This window comes from Protopterus annectens, chromosome 13.part0, assembly GCF_019279795.1.
Source record: "Protopterus annectens isolate FY-2018-M chromosome 13.part0, PAN1.0, whole genome shotgun sequence".
Taxonomy (NCBI): domain Eukaryota; kingdom Metazoa; phylum Chordata; order Ceratodontiformes; family Protopteridae; genus Protopterus; species Protopterus annectens.
Window position 1 is genome coordinate 266,575,446 of NC_056747.1, and position 26,999 is coordinate 266,602,444.

General features: G+C 40.6%; 1 protein-coding gene across 3 annotated transcripts in view; it reads right to left on the bottom strand.

Moving 5' to 3' along the window:
* RAB3A (RAB3A, member RAS oncogene family) overlaps window positions 1–26,999 on the bottom strand; it is a 388,099-nt gene that overhangs the window by 31,445 nt on the left and 329,655 nt on the right. For all 3 annotated transcript variants that reach the window (XM_044053827.1, XM_044053828.1, XM_044053829.1), the window contains one exon: window positions 2,601–2,725. In XM_044053827.1, coding sequence (XP_043909762.1) covers window positions 2,601–2,725 — 125 coding nt within the window. The remainder of the gene's footprint in view (window positions 1–2,600; window positions 2,726–26,999) is intronic.

A 26,999-nucleotide genomic window follows, 5' to 3' on the forward strand; every position in this document is an offset into this window, starting at 1 on the left:
CAAATTCACTCCTGGGGTGGTTCCCATGTCCCACCTGGATAGAGGAAGTCAGTATTAACTAACATAAACCCTTACCCTCCTTACCTCTGTGAACTTCACTCACCTAACCACAGACAACTGGGGCAACTCGGGACATATAATATGGCTAGGCTTGTAAGGTCTCTATGATTGTTAGCCTAGTAACCTTCTATGAACCTATGAACATTCTGCACCCTTGATAGCTCCCTCATTCACCCCACCCCAGTGATGTATTTTGGAACAGATGAAACATGAATAATAGGTTAGATGCAAAATGAACACTGATGTACAAATAAAAGCAGCCTAAATCAAATGCCTATGGGACTTTGATTGAATCCATAGATCTCAGATTATACACATTTTCCAAATTAAAAAAAAAAAAGAAATTGCAAAAGTTAACAACTCAAAAGACATCTGCTTTTACTTTCAACACAGAAACAAAGACTAATGTATCATTTAAAAGAACAGCAAAAGATGGTTAAATGGCATCCAGGGGCAATATTCAAAATCAGCCTAAAAGGCAAAACTGAAATATTATGCTTCATCTGTTTTCTGCCATAAGGGCTGCGGGATCTGGTAAAAGTGACAGGGCTACACAGGTGTATGTGAAGAAAATACTAAGGCTCAGCACCATTGCAAATGCTAACATTCAAATTCATTCATTTCAAGTAAAGTGCTTTGGTTTCTGCATGGCATGGTAAAATGTAACACCATAAACACAAAAGTAACAAGTCAAGAAATATAAGGGAATGCAAAGTAACTGATAATTTGCAAGATACAAGAATATGAAATCATCATCATCATCAGCCCCCTTTTTCTTATTTTTCTACATGGGGTCGGGGTATCGTGTTAACTGTCACCAACTCTCTCGATTCAGTGCCACTCTCCTGCCTTCTTCAACACTCATGCCTGACTGTCACAGATCTTCTTTCACATGATCCATCCACCTCTTTGCTGGATGTCCTCACTTCCTCTTACCTGTCTGTCCCAAATCTTCCTCAGCAGATTGCCTTCTGCTTTTCTACACACGTGCCCAAACCACCGTAATCTGTTCTCTTTGATCTTTTCTGCAATTGGAGCTACTTTGGCTTCTGCTCTTGTATCCTCATTTCTTTGTCTGTCCCACAGTGTGCATCCTACCACCTTTCTCAGGCACTTCATTTCCATCACCTCTAGCTTCTCCAACTGTTTTGCCCTTACTGCCCAGGTTTCTGTACCATACAGTTGCACTGGTTGCACCACTGTCTTGTACACCTTACTTTTCAGCTTCCTTTGCATTCTTCTGTCATAGACTACACCTGATACTCTATGCCAGTTGGCTGCAGCCCCTCTGATTCTAGCTTTGACCTCTCCATTCAGACTACCCATCTCCTCAGCTACTCCTCCCAGATACTTGAAGCTATTTACCTGTTCCACTATCTTTCCTTCTATCTCTATTCTCAGCTTCTTCTGATTTCCCTAATTTGCTGCCATTACCACACCGTCTTATCTGTGCTTAGTTTCATCACATGTGTCTTCAGACCTGCACTCTATTCTCCTATCCTTTGCTGAAGTTCTAGCTCAGAGTCTGCCTGTACTGCCACATCATCTGCATACAGCAGCTTTGTTGATCCATCCCCTCTAACCTGTTTGCTAATGTAGTCCATCACCAGTATGAACAGCAGTGGGCTCAGACCTGAACCCTGATGTACACCCATACCCACTGGGAACCCCTCTGTGAGGCCGAACACTGTTTGTACTTGAGTCATTGGGTCCTTGTACATAGCCTGCACTAATGCTACCAATGTTTCTGGGACTTCAAACCACCGCAGTACATCTGGTTTAGAAAAAACAAAATCTTTCCTGTGGTGATGGGTGGAAAGTAAAAACAGAAGTAGAAAGTTACAGAAACTGGCTTTTTACCTCCACTGCAATATAACGACCTGTGTACATCATACTTTGATAAGCCACTGTGTGAAATATATGCTTTTAAGTAGTAACTTGCACATCCCATGATGCCTTCAAAGGAAGATTTATAAAGTTTTTTTGTGTATGTGTGTGTGTGTGTATATATATATATATATACACACACACATACATATATAGGTATATGTATTCTGCCAAGATATTTCTGGCGGAGTTCTTCTTGCATTTGATTTGAGAATTTTCTTTACTTGTTTTCAGCTTTACTTGGTACCTCATTTCTGAGCTAACAGGAACATCTGCTTATGTAAGCAGATGCTTTTAGTGGATAAGCCAGGTGATGTACCTTCAGATGAACTAGGCAGGAGTAGAAAAGCACCTTTGGGTAGGTTGGGGGTGTACAGATCAGCTGCATCTCTGCATATGATGGGTAGAAAGTAGCAGAAATGCAGGAGGCAGTCATGAGAAATGTATTCAATGTCAAAAGAATTTAGGATTTTCAAAATTCCTAATAATATCAGGAAGACTATTCCAGATTACTGTGCAAGGAACACAGAATGATTTACCTTTGTAAGAGAATTTATGGCATGAAATGAAATAGCCACAATGTGTATGTGAAAAATGGAGTAAATAGTTCGGAAGGAATAGCCTAACTTCGATTCAGTAGTGCATTTGATTACCTAGATGATCAGCCAACTGTCGCCCCCTCTCAGATGCTACAATCCGTTCATCCTCCATGTCACATTTGTTCCCGACCAGAAGTACCTGAGCATTATCCCAAGAGTATGTCTTAATCTGGGTCGACCTGAAAAAAAACAAGTAAAAAGAGAAATGATTAGTTACAAGAAGAATGGTAATAGTACTGTTAATTTTTTTTTTTACTGATTTTCTTCAAGAAGATGGGCAAAACACACACAACGGAAGTATAGTACATTGCTTTACTGAAAAAGGAAATGCAGTCAATGTAAAAGCTCTGACAGACCTGCTGTACAACCGTGAAATAAATAGCATTAGAAATACTTCATCCAGGGATCTAAACATTGTCTGTAACATAAATATGACATGCTGGAGGAACATGTATGTGTCTCAGAGGATGTCCCTTATCTGTATAGTAGAGTTCTTCCCTGCACTTGCTCCAGTGTAACTTGGACCAGTGGATGGGGAATCAAACATTTACCCCTGGTATGGAACCTACGTCTGCATTAGAAAGAGAAAGCTTGTAAATGCATGACCACTTATGCCCAAGTTATGCATACTCCCTAAAAAAAAAACTGTGGTATCAAACCCTGTCCAATACAATTGGGAAGAATGACTAGGCACAAAAAGGGCCATTAGGGTCGTTAGCCTAATAATGAGCTATGAAAAGGACAACAAAATTACGCAAACATTGCAGTTTATTGTTTCAGTTATACCGAATCATTACAAATACTGCTGCGACGTGCATGCATTACTGTTAGTCTTGTTTTGAATAAGATACTGAAACATTATCTAAATGCTGTTGGACTGAAATTATTTTAATATGGTCTGTTTATACACCTGATTTCACAAAAAAGGAATTTTTCTTGTTATATGTTTGAACATAAATCAAAATAAAATGAAGTGAAAAAATGTACAAGTTAGTAAAAAAAAAAAAAAAAAAAAAAAAAAAAAAGCAAAGTTGAAACAGAATAAGTCCTTGCCTTTACATTACATTTTTTTTTGGTGGGGGTGTTATCTTAATTTTTCCATGTTACCTAGGACATGAGCACTGAAAATAAACCACTATACTTTGCATCTGCACCGTTTCCTTGTCTCCACCTAATGTTATAATTCATGGTAATAAAATCACACTCTCAGTCACAATAAATGAGTGAGACCTGCACAACAACAACAAATGCAGTCAACTTACTGTCAAAGTGCTGGAACAGAATGAGGCTAAGCAAAGGATGTCAAATCATACCCATTTTTATGAAAATGGATTTATTAATGGGTAAATATGGCTAGCACACCAATATTAAGGAAAAGTCATCCCAGTGAATAGGTTTAAACTGTCTGAATTTCAGTAAACAGAATTTAACAATGCTAAAATAAAAGAAATAATAAGGCATATATATGTAAAAAAGCCATACAATCCACTGGCACCTTTAAACACCAGAAAGGTGATGTATCAACACACTTCAAAGTGCCACTTGGTCTAGGATTGTTAACGAGTGAATACTTAGTAACATGGCAATACTTGCTGTATCCCAAAAAAAAAAAAAAGGTGAATCAGTTTTCAACTTTGATTACTTTCTTTCCTGATTCACCTTTTCTGGGAGGAACTACGAGACGGTACACTCTGCCATAGAGCAAGTGCAGCCAATCTGGCAAACTTATGCAGTGTTAAACTGCAAAAGACATGAGAGAAGCAAGCATGTGAAAGGCATATACACCGCAACCTCAGCATCAATAAACCGAAGCACTTGGGGGAAACTGGATAGGCCATGGTAAAGTTAAGTTATGCATTTACCATTGGACTGGATAAAGGGGTGCCTTTGCACTCCCTTTCACCACTGGCTATTATAAAAAAATATTCTCTAGATGAATTGGAAAATTATTTTAGGCAATTGGGATGTAGCTAGAATTCTAGGAGGCCATCCAGTATTCACTTATAAAAGGCTGAACTGAATTAGACCTATTTTGGAAAGACAACATAAGCCTACCAATATTGGTCAAGGTACCGTTGGAACTTTTAAATATGGAAATGCAAGCAATACTGCTTCATTTCTAACAATTCTAGTATTCCTGTTAGTCATTTAAGTGTCAATATTTCTGTCTACCAGAAGTACACTTGCACTTTGAAAGAAGTGGTTTATTTGGCTCTGTGTGAGTCATGTGACTGCTTTTATGTTGGGAAAACTATAAGGAAGCTGTCAAGTAGAATCTATGAAGAGTCACTAGCTATTAAAAAGGTGACACTAGTGTGAAGATATGTAAAGGCTGCCAGCCTAGCCAGATAGAAAAATTCTGTCATTTGTAAATATTAATGTAAGCCACAGGCTTGCTCTCTTAAATGTGAAAAGACTGCATTGGATAGTGAACTGCAAAAATGTAACAGTGCACTCTGCTGTCACAAAGCTGATAAGTCAATTCTTTAATGTCAAAATTCGGAGCTTAGATGTCTAGAGGGACGCATACTGCCTATTGTTTTGAGGCCAGAGTTAATGGCTAGAATTTGCATGTATAATTTCTTTTATTGCCCTGGCTTCCTGACCAGCTGCAAGATCAATAGGGCTATTAACCTCTGAGTTCTGTTAGCCTGGGAACCAGAAAGAAATTATGTAATCTGAAATGAATCAGTGGTATTGTGTTATCAATTTAAGGAGAGAAAGAATGAGAGCATTAGAGCATTTGTCTTGGGAGCATCCAACTCTCCAGCACTACCTGTGTCTGTATGGAAGTAGGATATTAGAATTTAGTGTTTCTCTTAGTCTAATCTTCTTATTTCCTAGCTATTTCTAAGTGTTTTTCTGTGTTGATGTCAGAACTTTACTACTGTATTATTTTAAACATGTCTCTGTGATCTCTGAACTCTTGACTAGCACTGTGTAGTAAGTAGTATTGTCTTGTGTTTTTATTATTATTAAATATTTTTAAACCTTTCAACTGTGACTGTTTTGTGTAGAGATAATTTAAGCTCTAGAGTACATTGCATATATATAGTGATACTGTACGAAGTCACTCCAAATAAGCTTTGCTGTTCAGTCACACTTACCATTTGGATAATAATATTGCACAGTAATAACTAGACACCCTTTAATGAGTAGCTGATAAATATTAGTGGGTGGTGGCAAGTGGTACTACTGTATAGTCTGGGTGAAAGGGGCACAGCTGGAGAACCTGTGCCAGCCTTCCCCAGGAGTGTCTCTGTGGTTGTATATAATTCTTATCTCAAAGTGTACGTGTGTCAGCTACTTGGGCAGGGACACAAAGCACTGGTTGGACTGAGAGGGTGCTGGAGGTTTTATCTTGCCCACTAGGCTGAGATCTGGACCCTATAGCTGTGCCAGTGGGGAGTCTTATTGGGGACCTGGGGAGAAAGGGAGAAACCAGCCCCAGACTGACTGTGATCTTTGTGTGCTCTTAAGGGAAATTGTACATTACTGTGTGTGTATTTATTATCCTTTTCCTTATATGGACGCCCCTCACTGTTGTTAGTGGTGAGGATTGAGGCTCCTTGATTGCTGTGCCAGTGCACAGGCATCTCAACTAGCAATGCCTTGCTGAGACATTCTTTGCAATGTGAGAACTTCAAGAAATTTTTTTTGTGTGCAAGATTCTGCTGAAATTAAAGACTTCTCTGGCAACTATAGTGCACATTTAGAGTGCCGAGAGTCTGAATGGCAAATCAGACTTAATTCTGACAAATATCACAGTCTGAATGAAAGTGTTAACATAAAATATTTTTTGCAAGCATAAAGAATTTAAGTTATATTTATGAAATATTTTAAATACTTCATTTAAAATGTAGGTATTTTTTCTAGGTGGGACTTTGAAGATCAATTAAGTCTTGAAAGAAAGGGATTGGATGTTTTTATCATGGGATCTGCTTGCCACTAATTTTAAACTTGGATGTTAACTCATTAGTTTATCTGATGAAGTTCTTGTTTTGTGAATAAAGAACGAACGTGCTCAGTTTACCAAGAGATCGTTTGACTCCCTGCTTGGTGGAACTTGTTTTTGGTGTTTTGCTATGATTGTTCCACACTGCATTCATCCTTTAAGTTATGCATTTAACATAAAGACAGTCTTTCAAGATCTATGTCTGTCCACATCAGTTACTATGATTAGCTGCCAAAGGCCATAGTCAGCCCGACTTCTGTAAGACTTTCTCAGGCTTTAACTTTCTTCTAACTACCATAATGAACTGTACATCTCTGCATTTACAAACTGAAGGCAACCCCCCCCCCCACCAAAAAAAAAAAGAGATCACATCCACATTAAAAGCATCATGATGCACATTAAAATATACTCGACACTTCTACAGACATTCCTCCAAAAATCCTCTTGCAGTCCCCCTGCAGTTCCCTTCAAGCAGGGATGGAGGAAGGAGACAGGGTGAGATACTGATGTGGATGGATGTGGATCATGAAGATATAACATTATGACAATTAGTAAACTTTCTTATCTTATTTGAACCAGTCTGTCCATTTCAACCACTAGGAAAAAGAACCCATTTCAGCTCATCTGCTTGGGTGACATCATGACAGCATACCTTTTATGACAACAAACCCAAAGGCAGGCCCATACTTGGTAGCATTTCCACCTTGTAGTGTTTTGGGAAAGTATGCAGCTAAGACCATGTCACATCAACACAAATGTCACCAGCTGAAGCATTACTGAAAAAGGCCTGGGAAGTAAGCAGCCACTGATCTAGTAAAATAGCTTTCTGGATTGCTAGGTAAATCTGAATTATTATGCTTCGCATAACAAAAGACAACACATTCAGAAAGCCACACAGACTGGATAACCTTTGTTTTCAACGCAGTGTATTGGTAGCATAGGAGACAGAAGGCCAGTCATCTTTTCTGATGTCCTTACTTCTCTCACAAAAACATAACTGACGATGGACATTCAAACAATGCAGTAAGTATTCCTCCTGACCACAGCACTGGGGAAAATACAGGTAAATTCATTGACTACTTCACATTTGTTTCTGTGGCTACTCCTGGCATAAAAGCCAGATTACCCTGCAGTGACACCCTGGTCTTTGTGGTACATAAGAAAAATTTTTAACATTGCTGGGACTGGGGTGGAAAAGGAATCTAGCCCTCCAAAAAGTTGCCCATTAGGAGAACCTTACCATTCACTTCTATACTTCTGTCTAATTGAAAGCATCTGAGCAGAAGTGAGGATTTGCACTGCCCTAGAAGAGTCGGTAGGCTGCTTGGCCATCGATAGACCTACAGACATGAATTTGAGGGGAGGCTATGAAGCCCCAGAGGAAGCTTGTTGCACATGTGAGGAAGGGGACTCTTGAAATGTCTTAGCAGGAGAGACTTCTCCAGATGGTAAGGTCACAGTAAGAGGAAAGTACAGTTTTGTACCTACCATAAATGTAGATGTTCGAGGATCCACATTGCTGCAGTCCTAACTATTGGGTAGTCCGCTGTCCAGTCGGCCCGAATACCAAAGTATATGGCTGACGTCGGTCAGGGCGCATTAGACTGACGTCAGTACGTCAGGGTACTAATGCGCATGACCGACGTCATATCCTCAGTCTTTTCTTGCCCCAGATGTCAGAAGACCCTGAAAAGATAAGGCCAAAACCAAAAACTCCAAACATACCTGCACCAAAAATATGTACAATATATACAAAAGTACTATAATAAAACCTCACCTACACAACCACCCCTAAACACAGAGGGGAAGGAGGGAGGGTAAATTGGACTGCAGCAATGTGGATCCTCGAACATCTACATTTATGGTAGGTACAAAACTGTACTATGTTCTTCATTCCACATTGCTGCAGTCCTAACTATTGGGTAGAATCCCAAAGCAGAGGTAAGGGAGGCTGGCAAATCATAAGGAAGCAGGAACTGACAACATGCCTTGCAAAATAGCTGTGGCAAAACCAGCCCTAGACTTAGAGTAGAGAGGAAGGTGATAATGCTTAGAGAAAGTATGCACTGAACTCCAAGTAGCTGCCTCCAAAATATCCTTAGTTGCCACCCCCCTTAGAAATGCTGTTGAAGTGGCAGTAGCCCTAGTGGAATGCGGCCTAATCCCAACTGGAATCTCCTTGCCATGATGGGAATATCAAAATGCAATGCAAAACCCAATCCACCTAGAAATAGTTTGTTTTGACACAGGCTTGCCCTGCGAACCCAAAGCAAAAGAAACAAACAACTGCTGAGACTGCCTAAAATCCTTAGTCCTGCTCAAATAATAACGCAACTGCCTGTGTACATCTAAAGTGTGCAAAATCTTTTCCCCTTTATTTTGGGGATCTGCATAAAAAGTAGGCAAATGAATAGTTTGGTTTAAAGCCACACTAGAAACCACCTTAGGCATAAAGGAAGGATTAGTACGTAAAGATACCCTATCCTTATGAAAAATCAAAAAAGGCTCTACCGCCATAAGGGCCTGCAACTCAGAAACCCTTCTTGCAGAAGTAATGGCCAACAAAAAAGCAGTCTTCCATGACAAGTATTTCAATTCAGCAGTAGGCGCAGGCTCAAAAGGTTGTAGAGTAAGTTTCTCCAACACAAAATTGAGATCCCAAGCAGGAGTAGGAGCTCTACGTGGGGGTCTTGTATTCTTTGCCCCTCTAAGAAATTGCTTGAACAAAGGATGCGAAAACAATGGTGGGTCACAATCATAGTGAGCTGAAATTGCTGCAGCATGAATCTTAATGGAAGAGAAAGACAAACCTTTGTCCAATAACTCAGTAAGATATTGAAGAGCCACACTCAAATTAGGCTCAGAAATCTCCAAATTGTTTGCTGCACTCCAAAATAAAAATCTCTTCCATTTTTCTGCGTACACTTTCCTTGTACTAGGTCTCCTGGCTTCCATAATCACATTTAAAACTTGTTGAGGAAGTTGAGACCTGCTGTCTTTCAAAACCGAATATGCCAGGCTGTTAGATGAAGAGAGCGAAGCTTGACATTGAGCAGGTGACCGTCCCTCTGAGACAACAGGTGTGGAATCAAGGGTAAAGGCCATGGAGGCTTCCTTACCAGACTCCTCAGTAATGGATACCAGTGCTGCCGAGGCCAATCTGGAGCTATTAAAATCATCCTTGGCTTGTCTTGTCTGACCTTTAGAAGCACCTTTGGAAGAAGAGGCAGAGGTGGAAAAGCATACACATGAAGATTTTTCCAACTGAAAGAAAGAGCATCCACTTTCCAAGCTGTGTGATGAAACCTCTTTGTGCAAAACTTTGGCAGCTGGTGGTTTAGTGGAGAAGCGAACAGATCTATGTCTGGAGTTCCCCATGACACTGTCAAGTTTTGAAATACATGAAGATCCAGTTTCCACTCGTGGGGATCCATGATTTGTCTGCTTAACACATCTGCTAAGGAGTTCTGTGCTCCCGGCAGAAACCTTGCCTGAAGAGTTAGTTGCAAGCTGAGCGCAGTCTCCCATAAAATCATTGCTTGCCTGCACAACAGGTAAGAATGTGTTCCCCCTTGCTTGTTGATGTACCACATGACAGTTGTGTTGTCTGTTAGAATCAACACCTGCCCTGGGAGAAGTAACTCCTTGAAAGCCATTAATGCAAACTGGACTGCTAACATCTCTTTCATGTTGATATGTAGATGCTGTAGTCTGGCAGGCCACTTGTCTTGTATCCACTTTCCATTTAGATGAGCTCCCCAAGCAATGTCTGAGGCATCCGTCGTTAGAATCTGACTCGCCTCTGGCCGGGTCACAGAGAGTCCCTTGTTTAGGTGACATTCCTGAGCCCACCACAAAAATTCCTTTTGAATGCAAGGTATTATTTGAATGACAGTGTCTAGATCCTGGCAGTGCTGTGTCCATACATTTTTGAGATACCATTGCAGCTTCCTCATATGCAGTTTGGCATTGGGAAGCACCAGAATACAAGATGCCATGAACCCTAAGGCTTGAAGGACTGTCCTTGCAGTCAGCCCGGACTGAAGAGATAGTTGATGGAAGTAACTGGAAAGATTCTTTTGTTTGTCCGGGGTTAAAAAGGCCATCTGGGCTGCTGTATTCAGTCTCACACCCAGAAAGCACATGTCTTGAGAGGGTACTAGACTGGACTTTATTTCGTTCACAGAATACCCTAGGCATCTTAGCACTGCTATGACATAATCCAAATGCTGTAGAAGGTCTTCCTTTTCTTGAGCTAGAATCAGGCAGTCGTCCAAGTAAGGATAGATTTGAATTCCTTCAGCCTGAAGTAAGCTATCACTGGAGCCAGAACCTTTGTGAATACTCTGGGTGCAGTGGATAAGCCAAAGGGCAATGCAGAGAACTGATAGTGAGAATTTCCAGCTCGAAAACGCAGATACTTCCTGCAACTTAGTCTTATAGGCACATGAAGGTAAGCTTCCTTGAGATCTAAAGTTACCATCCAGTGATCTTTGCCCAGCAGAGGTAAAAGCTGTTGTAACGTCAACATTTTGAACTTGGGAATGTCCAGATAAGTGTTGAGGATAGATAAATCCAAAATTGGTCTCCACGTGTTCCCCTTCTTCGGTACTAGGAACAGGCGAGAATAAAATCCTAGGCCCCTTTCTGGCACAGGAACTGGCTGAATGGCCCCTATATGGAGCAATAGAGAAATTTGCTTGTGAGCCTCTTTTCTTTGTAGAGGAGGAATGTCTGGCATGCCTTTGAAAGGAGGCAAGGTATGGAAATAAAACCTGTAACCGTGGTGAATGATATCCAGAACCCATCTGTCTTGGGTAATTAAATCCCAATTTTCTTTGAAAAGAGACAGCCTTCCTCCCAAAGGTGCTGCCAGGCGAGAATGTACTGGCAGCTGAAAAGGCAGGTCATTGGGTCTGCTTACGAAAGGACTGACCCCTGCCCTCACCAGAAGTCTGAGCAGGGGAACTCCCTGTCCTAGGCCTAAAAGAACCTTAAGCTCTGCCCCTACCACGTCTAGACCTACCCCTAGACTGGGAATCATAAGCAGGATAAGTCCATCCCTTAGTAGGCCAATTTCTACTAAACTTCGGAGGCTGCACCTGCAAAAAAATCCTTAACAGTTTGCATAGACTTAGCCTTGTCCTCCATTTTCTTTAAAACTGCTTCCACAGGCGAACCAAACAACACATCAGACTGCAAAAAAGCATCCAAAATCCTTGTTTTAACATGCTCAGCTAAATTCTGATCTCTCAACCAGGCATGCCTACGAAGAACAGAACCAGTGGCAGCCACCCTCGAGGAGGCCTGCACAGCATCAAAACCACACTGCAAGGAATGTTTACCCACCTGTTCAGACACATGAACTAAATCCTGCAACTCTTTACACTCAATACCTTCTGCCAGAGCATCCACCTTAGATTTCAATTGTGAAAGGAGGTAATTCTGATATTTTAACATGTGAAACTGACAATTCAATGCCCTCATGGCTAAAGTGGAAGAAGTATACACTTTCTTTCCCCATCTATCCAAAGCCCTTGCCTCTTTATCAGGAGGAACAGGATTTTTAACAACAGAGGCCTTCACCCCTTTAGGCCCCTGAGAGACAGTTTCCGGGTCTGCCCTAGGACTCTTAAAAAGATACTTATGCGCCTCAGGCACCCTATAGTACCTATCCGGTTTAACTGGGGCAGGAGGCAAGGAATCAGGATTCAGGGAAGCCTCTGCAAAAACATCTTCCACCACATTCAGAACAGGAGGTATAGCTAAAGGCCTATGCTGGGGTAAAAACAAGAATTCCCTAAGCCTCTTCCTGGAATCAGAGAAATCTTGGCCTTCCCATTTAAAATGCTCCCTCATGGAATGCAGAGTCTCTGAAAATGAAAAATCCTCAGGAGGAGAAGCTGAAGGAGTAGAATCATCCACATCAGAATCAGAATAAGGAGGAACCTCCTGCAAGTCTTCAGCCGAAGACTCAGAAGCCTCCGAACAGTGCTCAAAACTCTCAAACTCAGGTTCCACCCTAGGCCTCTTATCAGGAGGGGGCATAGAACCTCTAATCATAGTAATCAAATCCTCTGCCATTTTAAGCATATGTTTCTTAGGCAAAGACCCTGAAGCACTAGGAGAAACCCCCACTGAAGCTACACTAGGCCTGCCTCTCAAAGAAGCCTTGGAAACAGAGGGGGAGGCCCTAACCACCTTAGGAAGAGAGGGAAGAACAGCCACCTGAGAAGCCCCCTCAGCCTGGCCTACTTCCTGAGAAGATACATCCTGTAACAATAAAGTCTCTCCCTGAGATTCCAAAGAAACACCTGGCAGAACCTCCGGCTCCACTGAGCCTTCTAAAGAACCGGCGTCAGGGACTGTCGGTTCTTCCACTCTAGGCTTTGTTGCTTTATCCTTGCGCTTTTTTCCCGAAGCGGGCGTCGGAGCATCCGACGGCATTTTATAATTACAACGCTTTCCAAAAACTAACCTGGCACAGTCTAACCTTCTCTTAATAGTGCGTTTGTTAAATCTAGCACAAGAGCGGCATCCAACAACGTCGTGCTCAGGCCCTAAACAAGGTATACACAAAGTATGGTAATCCCTATGAGGTATCTGTTTCCCACAAGAAATAGTTATTCACTTTTTCTGACATCCGGTTAAATACTGAGGCAAGAAAAAACCAAAATATTCCCCAGCGGGGTACTTAGCCAACTTTGATTCGGTCTGAAACTCTGACTTCAGAAACTTTCAGAACGCCAACCTGCACTCGCAAAATTGCTTCTGCATCGGACCATGCGGCAAAAAAGACTGAGGATATGATGTCGGTCATGCGCATTAGTACCCTGACGTACTGACGTCAGTCTAATGCGCCCTGACCGACGTCAGCCATATACTTTGGTATTCGGGCCGACTGGACAGCGGACTACCCAATAGTTAGGACTGCAGCAATGTGGAATGAAGAACATCCACATTTTTGTACCTAAACAGGAGTGAAGATGATTAGCTTGGCCTTGCCTTGCATGGTCTTCTTCAAGAATTTTGGAATAAGAGGAAACAGAGAAAGTATAAACAAGACCCAGATGCCAATCCTGGATGTGAGAATCCCAAGGTTTTTTGTCCCTTGAAGGGTTAGGGCGAAAGTGTTGATGCACAAGGAAATGGTTGGGGAGACAGGTCTTAGTAAGGCTTGCTCCAGTGAGGAAGACAGAAGATAGAAAGACTGAGGAAACACTTGTGTAACATAAAATTACTGAGCCTGTCTTAAAAGAAGCGCTAGAGAAAAAAACCTTTGATTGCAAATAAAAATAAATATATGTACTAATTATACAGATAGCCACAATTAACATTTGCATTATTATTATTAAAACTATATTTGTTATTGTTGTTGATGCCACTGAGTATTGCTTGCTTAATGCCATTAAGTAATTATTTACTAATTTAATAATTGTGCCTTTATATATTGCTGTGCATTAATCCTGCTATTCTCCTGATGTATAATGTGATAGAATGCAACGAAAACCTTGAACAGCAAAGTGCATGAAGCCATTCCTTTTAAAATATTTGTTTTCCCAGCTTTTCAGCAAAAGGCAAGCAATTTCAGGCATGTTTTCCTAGCAGGAAACAAAAACCTTCCAAATTTTGGACATCTGCATTATCAACGTTCAGCTTGTCAAAAGGAGTACAGACACAGAAGTGCCAACTCCAAAGCTGGATAACAAAACTAAATGCTATCTTTTCAAGACGTGCTGATGAAGGTGAGACACTGAGCTCACCGAAAGCTTGGTCTTGTACTTTGCTCACGTTATTTTCAGTGAGTAAATCGATCCTGGGAGTGTTCACCTGTTTGGTTTTTGTTCGTTTCTCCTAAATGCTATCTTTCTCCGAACATCAAGCGTCAAGAGATCAGAAAGGGATGATAAAACTCACAGCACATGAAAGAATGTAATGACTACAAACCTATTCTCACCAAAGCCATATTTTAGTCAAATAGTGAACTACAGAAAGAAAAACAAACTGGTCCAAAGGCTAACGAGAAAGGGAATGGTTATGTCTACAAATGGACTCATTTGAGTGGAGAGCCAAAACAAAAGAATTCCAAAGCCTTCTCTGCTGTTATAGGAAATGTATACTGCAGAGGAACTGATTCAGAGGGCCAGACTTTTCAGATATTTATTCATGCTTCTTTCTCCAGTCATACTTGGACTGCTGCTAGCTGCCAGCTAACAAGCAGACAGTCTCTAAAAGAGCTTTTCTAAAAGACTGTTATCCTGCTATACACTCTGAAAGAGGAACTAAAGACTGATGGTGAATCTTGTTAATTCAGGATCTGGTCATCATGAAAGGGAAATCCATTTTTAGTGTGAGGTAGAGTGGTGTGTGTCTGACAGGTAGTTCACCAGGTCTACCTGTAAATGAATTGGACTTTGGCCTAAAAAGGAGCCATCGTGAATGTGCAAGGGAATATCTTCATTTTTTTCAGATTTCTAAGAGACAGAGTGGATACAGAATGCAGGATTATCCTCCATTGCTTGACAAGGACCAAAAGTCCCTTAAATAAGGAGCATCTGCTAGCAAAGGACTAATGGACACTGAATAACTTTTGTTGGGTCTGACGACTTTTATGTTGCATGCCTGACCCGGTACCTGGAAAAGATGTAAGTGATTTTTCTTACTTTTGTTTTTTCTGCTATAGTTAAATTATTAACTTATTTTTAACATGCTGGTGCATTCAAGCTGTATTAATTTTAGCTGGATTGGAACCTACAGCCGTAGGTCTGGAAATGGGGCAAAGAAGTGTTGAGCCAGGTTGTTCTCACCTACAGATAAGTTCATAGTGGATACTAGAAAATATTACGCTCCAACCTAATTGTTCTGACTATTGGCTTTACTGGAAAGGCTCATCCAGATTCTGCTATAGTTTGCTGTGAGGGAAAGGTTAGTTTGCCTTTTATTTGTTGTGTTTTGTATTACTTTACTGCCTTTTTCTATTTTGTATACTGTGTTTTACTTATATTGTTGCCTTTAACTGCATACTAAAACTTGAAAAAGAGTCCACAGCTCTGTCTCTTGTGAGTCAGACAATTTTTCCCACCCTTCCACCCGGTTACTGCTGTGTTCTTAAACACCACTGTCTTTCTAGTTGCCTGCTCCTTATGTTAATTTGACCAGATATCTAATTCCCTCTCTGCTTTTACTGGCTGGTAAGCACAAAATCATCATTCTGTGAAGTCACATCCCTTCAACTATTTAAATTTATTGGCCATCCTACAGTATTCCATAGTACCAGAATACAAAAGTGACCACCCCCTTTCAATCTATCTTGCTGTTTTAAAAACAGTGACTCTCTACTAAAACTTAACTTTTTAGACAGGTAAAACTTAAGTTACTTATTTTCACATCTAACTCCTCTAGTGCACACTGCAGTGTTTAGGATAAACCATTTTTTTTCATCTTACCTTTAAGCATCTATTGCAAGATCACCAGTTATTGGAGAGCCCACATTCTGCCTCTTAGTAGTCATCTTGAGATTAGTGCTTCTGTTTTCTCCTGGTGAGAGAAGGAGTGCAGTTACATTATTTCCTGGAGACTGCTGATCACCAGAAAGCTTAATAACTGCTTTATAGGTGACAGCTTAGAATCTGTGCTTATATTCTGATCCTGGTGAGAGTAGGAGCGGAGGGCATTGATTCCTGACTCTTTCTGGTTGCAGAGTGAGTGTCTGTGCTTAACATACCTGATTGGTCTGGTTGCTATTAGAGACATCTACCAGAAAAAGGCTACAAGCCTGCAAACCCTTGCATCATCTGAGACAAGACTGTGGATCATCAAACAGGCCGTGGCCTGCTTCTCTTCTTGGGATTGGTGCTAAAACTAGCTAGTTTTAGATAGAACTAGCCAGTTTTTTAGTTTCATCACTCAAAACGGTTTCATTGTGCTCGGCACTTGCTCAGAACTCATTGTAAGCATTAAATAAACTACAAATTTCTACAGCACTTGACTTTCCTCACTTGTCAAAAGGAAAACAGTTTAGTACTTAAATTAATAAGCACCTATCCAGGCATGTCCATGGATCAGCTCCCAATGTTTTCTCCTGTCCACCTGATGAATCTGGGCATCTTGGGGCAATGTAGCAATTGCCTCATGTACACTGACATCCCTCTACTCCTACCACCCAGCACTACAACATGTGAGAGATGCACTTTTATAGCCAAACTGGAAGCCAAGCTCTCTCCAGCCAAGACTGGACTAGACAGTCAGGAGAAGGTTAACACCTGCACCACACCACATTCAACACATAGTCCTTCAAAACCCACACATAGAAACACAAAGCACACACCCACATTCATGGAGGCTCTCAATAAAAATCTCCCCAAGCAACAGAAACCTCCCAAGCTAAAATGCAGGCAACCCCCTAACACTACCCAAATGACACACAGCCCACAAAATCAGTGTGCCACTCAACCTCAGCCCATAAGGCAAAACAATGTACCCAACACACTAGTCATAGGTGACTATAGTCAGGCACACTGATGTCCCACTCACCAGGCCAAACAAGGAGAAAGTTACTGTCAGCTGCCTGTCAGGTGCCAGGATCCATCACATAATGCAGGCACTCAGGTCACTCCACAACAAGTACAAATATGACTCTGTCATTGTCCATGTTGGTGTGAATGACTTGAGACATACCTCCCTGGACTACATGAAAAGACATGGAGGAGCTCTCGGATCTTGTATCCCAGGCAGGTATGACCCTAGCCCTGAGTAGCATCCTGCCAACGCCCAGAATGATACCACAGTACAAGGACAAAATAATTGACTTCAACAATTGGCTAAGCTTCTGGTGTCATTCTAAGGGGATCCAGTATCTGTCTGCCAGGGACGAATTATTGACAGACCAAGATGATTTGCCAGAGATGGCCTGCACCTGTCACCCCTGGGATTCCGGATACTGGCTAAGGCTTTTGCCACCCCTATAGTGCCTTTTTTAAGCAAGGTTCAAATGCTAAATTCACCACAACAACAGGTACAAGCAAGCAAACTCTGGGGGTAATGCTACTCAATGCTAGAAGTTTAAACCTCAAAATGCACTCACTCGAGGCACTCCTTAAAATGGAGAACATGGACATCTGTGCAGTGACAGAGACCTGGTTCAAGGCTCCATAGATCACCCCTGCATTACCAGGCTATAATTCATACCACACCTTTCAGCCATCTAACCTGGACTGAGACACTAAAGGCGGAGGCGTGTCCATATTCATTAAGGATATTCACAAATCCAGGCTAGTTGTTCAACATAATGCATCCAAAATTATCCAAGTGCAACTAACACTGGGCAAGACTGCAATCCAGGTTGTAGCTTGTTACAGATCCCCCACCATGCCCCAGGATTCCCACTCTTTATTTCTTAAGATACTGGAAAATATCAAGGGTCAACCCAATACCTTAATTATGGGCGATTTCAACTACCCCACCATCAACTGGGAAAACTACTCATGTACCAACTCATTCGCTCAACGTTTTCTGGAATTCTTAAATTCCAACGCCTAGGATCAGCTTGTCCACACCCCCACAGGGGCAGCAATATCCTGGACCTGGTTATTACCAATAGGGGTAACTGGTGTTCCACACCAGAGGTCAACTTCTTGCTGGTCAGATCCGACCACAAGCTAATCACCCTAGATATCCATATCCCACCCCCACCCCCCATTAAGGAAACCACTGTCAAAAACTATTCCAAAATCAACTTCATGCTTCTTACCACAGAAGTGGCAAACTTCGCAACACCCATGCAGATGGAAAATAGAGGTACGACCGCTGAACCTTACACAAATACACTGTATAAGCACATACACGAGTGCATGGATCGTGCCATCCCCAACAGAACCAAGATGATATACTCCAAAAAAGGAAGCCAATCTGGTGGTTCCCTGCTATAAACAAACTCTACAACAGAAGGAATGAAGCTCTTGCGAAAAAGAGTAAAATCCCAAGATTGGAAGAACTCCCTGGTCAGCCTCAGCAAGAAGCCGAGATCCCTCATAAAATCCTCCAAAGCCAGTTATGAAAATAAAACCACCACTGATTCTAAAGACAACCACAAAGCATTCTACAGATATGTCAAGAATCTCAATGGCAACATTCAGATCTGCTCTGAGCTACAGCACAATGGCACTAAATATACAGAACCAACCAATATTGCCAACATCTGGTAGATAGGTTCAGTGCTAACTTTACCTCCCTCTCACCTTCCAAAGGGCCCATCTTAATACCGGAAGAATGCAAAGCCCCTGAAATCATGGATGAAGTAAAGATTGCACTCTCCAAAGCCAAGAAAACAGCATCCATGGGACCAGACAACATCCCAGGCTGCGTACTGCATGAACTACAGAACTAACTGGCACCCCACCTAAGTACCATGTTCAATCATAGCCTCACCTCAGGCTATGTGCCTACTGAATGGTGCACAGCAACAGTTATCCCACTCCACAAAGGGGGTGCCACCACGGACCCATGGAAATTATCGCCCCATTAGCCTGATAAGCCTGGTCTGCAAGGCCATGGAACATATCATCTTGGAGCTTATAAACAAAGACATAGGTAACCTCCAAACCCTGGACCCCACTCAGTTTGGGTTTGTAAAAGATAGATCATGTCTAATAAACCTGAATGACTTCTTTGAAACAGTCACTAGTGCACACAGCCTATCTTGACCTCGCCAAGGCTTTCGATAACATCCCCCACTCTGGAATTATAGATAAACTCACTAAACTGGGCATAAATCCCTATGTCACAAGATGGGTGGCCAACTGGCTCACTGACGGAACCCACACAGTAAAAGTAGCCGACTCCAAGTCCGACCTCAGACTAGTGACGACTGGAGTACCACAGGGTTCGGTCCTGGGTCCTCTCCTGTTCGGTATCTACTTCTCTGAAGTGCAGGCCAATACAGAAGGTCTTTGGCAAACAAAGTTCGCAGATGACTGCAAACTGGGAGCCATAATAAAATCACCTAATGATGTAGACATTCTACAAAAGGGCAAACTCGAAAATGAAAGAAGCACAAATCCACACCGGAACCAAATGTATTGTTAGCGCTTTCGTTTACTAAATGAGCAAACTTCTTCAGACAAATACAAACCAAAAAACCTTGTACTATATATCAATTTACAAATAGTGACATCACAAATTAATTAAAAAAGCCAAGCCTCCATTTAAAAGAATATATATATCTATATATCTATATATATCTATCTATATATATATATATATATATATATATATATATATATATATATATATATATATACATACAGCCATCATTGTCAAGTATACATCCCATATTCCCCCATAATAATTAGGGTCATAGGTTTGTACTAAGCTAACTGCCCTTGTGGGCCATTTTAAGCTTAGCCAATTACCCCATGTGAGAATTGAACCCTGTACCTTGTGTTTGTAAGGTAAACACCATAACCATTATGCCAACCTCCCACCCCATTGTAAACATGCGTAATATAAAAAACATATATATATATCTCTAAAAATGATATCATATATATATATATATATATATATATATATATATATATATGTATATATACATATATATGTATATAATACAAATCTAACCATAAGAATAAATATAAATACAACATAAATTTCATCTAGTCAAAGTTTTAAGTTTCAAGATGCTCTTAAAGGACACTGCATCATTCAGTCCTGGAAAGACACATGCATTCAGCTTTATTTGCCAAATTAATTCCCTTTCATCCAACTTTAAATCAGTTGGTCCCCCTCTGCTGTTCTCACTAATTCTTTCAATAACCAAAAATTTAAAACCGTGTGTTGGATACTGATTAATGTGTCTAGCTAGGGCGTTATTCAAATTCAATTTGTCCATGGCATGTACATGTTCATCAATCCTATTTTTTAAAAATCTTTCCATCCTACCTACATAAAAGGCTGGACAGAGGTTACATAAGCCTAAATAGACTACCCCTTTAGAATTACAATTGAATTTACCCCTGAGATAAAATTTCTTATCTCCAATATGAAAAAAAATTGTCACTTTAATATATTTACACCATCTACATGCCTCACACTTAAACATTCCACAGTGAGGCAAGTATTGTTCAGATGATCCTCCCTCCAAAAGCATTTTTAAATTCTTCCCTTTCCTAAAGACAAAGCAAGGTAGATTTCCTACATTATTTTTCACAAAATTGTCTTCCAAGAGGAAGTACCAATTCTTTATAATAATTGATTTGAGAATAGGTGCATCAATGGAAAATGTAGTAATGAAACTCAACTTGCCTACTTCATTATCCAAAGGATCTTTTATTTGGTTAAGTCCATCTTCTTCAGTACTAGATTCTCTAAACAGGTTAGTTGTTTCCCCTTCTGGTGTAATAATAAATCCACTAGCATGGACGTCATTAGACAAATCCATGTGGTATTCATCATCACCAGATAGTAATGGTTTGAAAAAAACCTTCTATTCTCTTATTATGAACCCCCCCCCGTTTCGTCCAATAATTGATGGCAGACAGTCCATCACTTACGCTTGTGCCAAATTTGTAGATTGTAAATTGAAGGAAGTACTAAAAGGTGAAAATCAGATTTGTAAAGATTCTTGGGCCTTTTTAGGAGCTATAAATAAAATCCAGTTTTCAGATGACCTGAATTTTTTTTACTGTTGATGTCTAGGATCTTTATACAGTTATCCCACAAGATGTTGGTTGTGAGTGGGTAACAGACTTCCTTCTGGAACATCATGTAGAAGGTTCTAGTATAGATTTAATTATCTATTTATTAGAACTCATATTAGAAAATAACTATTTTTTATTTAATAAGGAATACTATCTACAAAAGATGGGTGCAGCCATGGGCTCCCCCTGTGTTTTGCAAACACTGTAATGGCTTTTTGGGAAAGACACTTCTTGTTCAAAGATCAACAATTTTTGGAAAAAGCAGTATGGTACACCTGTTACCTGGACGATATCTTTATTCTTTGGAAAGAGGATGAGTCTTCGGCTAGGGCCCTTATTGAACGTATTTCTAAATTTACTGAATTTTTGGAATTTACTTGGGAATTCCAAACTGAGACTATTTATTTCTTAGATGTTACATTGACTAAAGCTCCCTTTGAAAAGAGATTTATCTCAAAAATTTTTAGAAAACCAACTTATTTGAATGCATTTTTGCATTTTTCCAGTTGCCACCCTTTTACCCAAAAAAAGAAGTGCTGTTAAAGGTCAACTAGTATGGGCAGCTAGGATGGTTTCTTTAGATGATGATTTTTTTAGATGAATGTAAACATCTGAAAGGAATGTTTCTTAAACGGGGTTACCCGAGATACTTGATTGACGATTTAATTAAAGGAGTTCATAATAAGAGAATAGAAGGTTTTTTCAAACCATTACTATCTGGTGATGATGAATACCACATGGATTTGTCTAATGACGTCCATGCTAGTGGATTTATTATTACACCAGAAGGGGAAACAACTAACCTGTTTAGAGAATCTAGTAATGAAGAAGATGGACTTAACCAAATAAAAGATCCTTTGGATAATGAAATAGGCAAGTTGAGTTTTATTACTACATTTTCCATTGATGCACCTATTCTCAAATTAATTATTATAAAGAATTGGTGCTTCCTCTTGGAAGACAAGTTTATGAAAAATAATGTAGGAAATCTACCATGCTTTGTCTTTAGGAAAGGGAGGAATTTAAAAATGCGTTTGGAGGGAGGATCATCTGAACAATACTTGCCTCACTGTGGAAGTGTGAGGCATGTAGATGGTGTAAATATATTAAAGTGACAATTTTTTTCATATTGGAGATAAGAAATTTTATCTCAGGGGTAAATTCAATTGTAATTCTAAAGGGGTAGTCTATTTAGGCTTATGTAACCTCTGTCCAGCCTTTTATGTAGGTAGGACGGAAAGATTTTTAAAAAATAGGATTTATGAACATGTATATGCCATGGACAAATTGAATTTGAATAACACCCTAGCTAGACACATTAATCAGTATCCAACACACGGTTTTAAATTTTTGGTTATTGAAAAAATTAGTGAGAACAGCAGAGGGGGACCAACTGATTTAAAGTTGAATGAAAGGGAACTCATTTGGCAAATAAAGCTGAATGCATGTGTCTTTCCAGGTCTTATGGTTAGATTTGTATTATATACATATATATATGATACAATTTATATATATATATATATATATATATATATATATATATATATATATATATATGTTTTTTATATTATGCATGTTTACAATTTAATTTTTATGGGGGAATATGGGATGTATACTTGACAATGATGGCTGTATGTATATATTCTTTTATATGGAGGCTTGGCATTTTTAATTAATTTGTGATGTCACTATTTGTAAATTGATATATAGTACAAGGTTTTTTGGTTTGTATTTGTCTGAAGAAGTTTGCTCATTTAGTAAACAAAAGCGCTAACAATACATTTGGTTCCGGTGTGGATTTGTGCTTCTTTCATTTTTGAGTTTGTTCAGTGTTTGTTTTCTCTCGGTTTATTGTATTCTACAAAAGGGCCTCACAGTGAGAGATGGTTGGTGTCAAAGTCATGGCCTCAAGCTCAATGCCAAGAAGTACATTGTCATCTCCTTTGGGAAAAACACGGTATCCATGAACTACCACATAGGCGGTAGCTCACTAAACACTGAAAGTGTGATGAGACCTCGGGACACAGGTGGACAATAGTCTCTCCTTTGATAACCACATCGCCACAGTAGTCAGGAAATCCTTCTATGTGGCACACCTCATCACAAAAGGGTTCTCCTCTAGAAAAAAGGAAGTCATTGTTCCTCTCTGTCATCCCTCATCAGACCCATTACAGAGTACAATGCCCCATTTGGCATGTATCTCACAAGACACCTACAACAATTGGAAAGGGCACAGAAATATCTCACTAAGAGGATTACCGGCCTCAGACAGATGCCATACGCAGACCGTCTCAAAAAACTCCAGCTCTACTCCATTGCATATCGTCTGCTCAGAGGTGATCTCTGCCTAACATACAAAGCTATGTCAAACCAAGAGCTGCTGGACATGCTACACTTAAAGAAATCTCAATCTCTCTGAACCACACTCTCCAGGGACCTAAACCTTGTCACCACAATAAGCAGGACATGCTGGAGGGATAGCTCCCTGTCCCAGAGACTTCCCATCCTCTGGAACAAACTACCCATTCATGTCAAGCAAAGCTCCTCATTGGCCCTCTAATCTTGATGACTGGATGGGAAATACAAAATTCACCCCGGGGATCACTTCTGCAGCATTGCTTGACAGGGGAAAATAATTTTCTTGGGTGGCGAAAGCCAGGGAACCTTTCTGGCTAGCCTTATATAGGCCCCAAGGCTGATAGCCTAGTACCTACCTATGAACCTATTTGACCTATATGTGTAGGTATGTTACTAGCAGAAAGCAACAAGTCAGCATTTTCCATTTCCACAGCATCATAGCTTCTCAAAACAAAGAGTATGAACGGGTCCCTCCCTGCTTGTGATATCAAACCATTGCCATACTGTCTGAGTGGATGGCAACTGCATCCTGGGCTAGAGAGAGTCTTGAAAGGCCTGCCAAGTCAGAAGGACTATTCTCATCTGTAAACATTTCTATGCAGACTGACCTTATGGTGTGCCTAGCTTCTTTGCACAGTCTGTACTAAACAATGCCCCTTCCCCCCATACACAGGAGGGCAAGTACATCCATGGTGTCTGTCATAATTATGTGGGAAGGGCAAAGGGATTGCCCAGGTTCAGGCTGAAATGGTTAAGCCACCAAGAGGATATTGGGAGCACACCCAAGAAACCATTATGCATGCTGTTAGGGAATCTGTATATCACAATTACACCCACTGAACTTTCAGGGTTTACTGCAGGACTCTCCTATGCTACCTTATGAAGGACACATTGAATATTGCTATTGCCATCAGAACCAACACTTTTTGAGACACTGAGCTGCTGCTGCTGCTGTTGAAGATGTTTGGGCAGACAGAAGAACAGGACTTTAGCCAAAGGTGAAAATATGAGTAACAGGAGACTCTGCTAACCAGGACTTGGGTACATACAAAGGATTGAGTATACAGCAGGTGGGCTGTCAGACAGTAGAATTAATAATGCAAACAGTTAACACTATTGTGAAAACAAATAAAACTCTTACAACAGCCATAACATATGGTGGACTGTAGCAATATAAAAGTAGATCTTAAAGGAAACAGGAAATGAGAATTCACAAAGTAAAGATACCTAAAGAAAATAAATGACTTCCTCACATTTCTTTCTTACTTAATTCCAGGGGCTTCCTGTTACCAAGACAGGCAAAATTGGGGGTGGATAAAGGAGTTTTTACAGATTTGTATTTGTAAAATATTGGGATAGACATTTATTAAAGAAAAAGAAGGGCATATTTGCAGATTAATGGGATAGTCATTTTTGTAGGAAAAGGAAGGATGACTGACATCTCTTTAAAGGTAAGTAAACAATACTAGTTAAAAATATTTTGAGTGAGTTGGAGCTAGCATAAGGCTGGGAGCAGCCCCAAAATGGGTGTTGCTCCAGGACCCAACCTCCTTTGCTGCATCTCCGAGCCTTCTCCCTGCACAGCTTTTCTCGCTTTCCAGCTGACCATCGACTGCTCCAGGACCTCTCCTTGTCCACTAGCTCTACCAGGCTCTACTAGGCTCTCCTTTCCCCAAGACTTACTTTATGGCGGTTTTTACCTCACAGCAAGAGGTTCTCCCGTTCGATTCTCGGCTGGGCATGGGAGTGCCTTCTGTGTGGAGTCTGCATGTCCTCCACACGGTTGGGTAGCGTTCGAAAGACATGCGTACGTAAATGGGCGTGCCTTTGTTGAGGGTTGAGCGTCGAGCTGGCACCTCGGCGTTTCATAAAAATTTACTGCCAATCATTAGCGGACCGGAGTTCCGCTGTGGCGACCCCTTACTGGGAAAAGCCGAAAGACAAACAACAACTTTAACTCATGTTTGAGGTTAGAGAGGACACTGAGCCACATGGGGCAGTGTCACATTACTGCTAAGGACTGGTTTTCATTTGCCTTTACTTCACCTCCCTTGCATGCACCCACTGATGTCCACTGATGGATGTGTAATGGGGACTGTACTGGCGAGCTGTCCTGTCTTTACAGTGACTCAGTCAATGTTTCCACACCTTTTTCCCTTAAGACAATGCCCTCTTCTTTGTCCCAAACCTACTCTATGTACCGACTGCGAGGTGTGTCCAAGTGGTTACCCCCCCCTGATGGATACACCCATCCTTCCCAGCCAGTGCCTCAGACACCCAGACCTCTAACTGAGCTTGGCTCACCTGGGCCATAGTCTGGGCTTTATTCCTCTATATCACGGCACTGGCAGCACATTTTTATTTAACCCGATCACCTTTAAGGTCAGAGAGCACTAGGGAAGGGGTGGCATTTTCACAGAAACAGGATTTCAATTAATTGGAATTCACATAAACCAGTGAATACCCAAAGCCAGACACTATAATTGTACAAACTAAGCCAGGATACTTGTTAAGGGATATATTCACACAGGCAGATGCAGTCATATTGGACAATACAACTATGACATGATGCAGTTTTGTCTCCAAACAAAGCATCAGGACCACCAGTGTACATGTTTACCTGTGATGACTACATGGGCTCTGCATTCCATTCACTGCATTACATTTGTTATCACTACTCATAGTGGGTACTTCAGTAAATAAAATTCACTCCAGCTGAGATCACTAAAACTGAAACTATACAGACATCTCACAAACATCAAACCAGCTCAAATGTAGAAAAAATGTTTCTGATGACACAGGCCACATGCATCCCAAGCACCTCTTTCAGACATACTACCTCAACAGTGGCACAACTACATATTAAACGAAAACACCTACAAACTGGCAAAAAAAGTGCAATGGAATTTCAGACAGAGTTTGGTAAATTAAATAAAAAGGACAAGAACTCGAAAAAAGGTATATAAAGTTACCCAAAATTAGACCCCCTTAAACAACTCCTAAAAAGAAAAGGAAAACAATTTCTAAGTTGTGCTTTTTTAAAAACAGCACAGAGAAGTGCAACTTTAATTAAAAAATAACAGGACAAAGTGACTTGATAATAGTACAACTGAGCAAATTATTTGCTTTTCTCATACTACTGTAACTCTTGCCTCCATTTTATGGTTCAAATGTTAAAAATTCAAATAAAATTCACATTAAAACTTGCTCCACTAATTCACTGTCAGTGGAAGTGGGCATTTTAAATGCATTCAGTAACTGCATTAGTACATATTAATTTAGCTATGTCAGGGTCATTATTTAAGTAGCATTACGAGTATCTGCCTAATCATGTCTTCTGTTTGTTCAAGTCAGAAATCCCTACCTCAAACCAGTCACTTCACAGGCTACAAGGCATTTTTGCACTGTCGACATAACTACATTACCTATCAGGGTTACATTGTG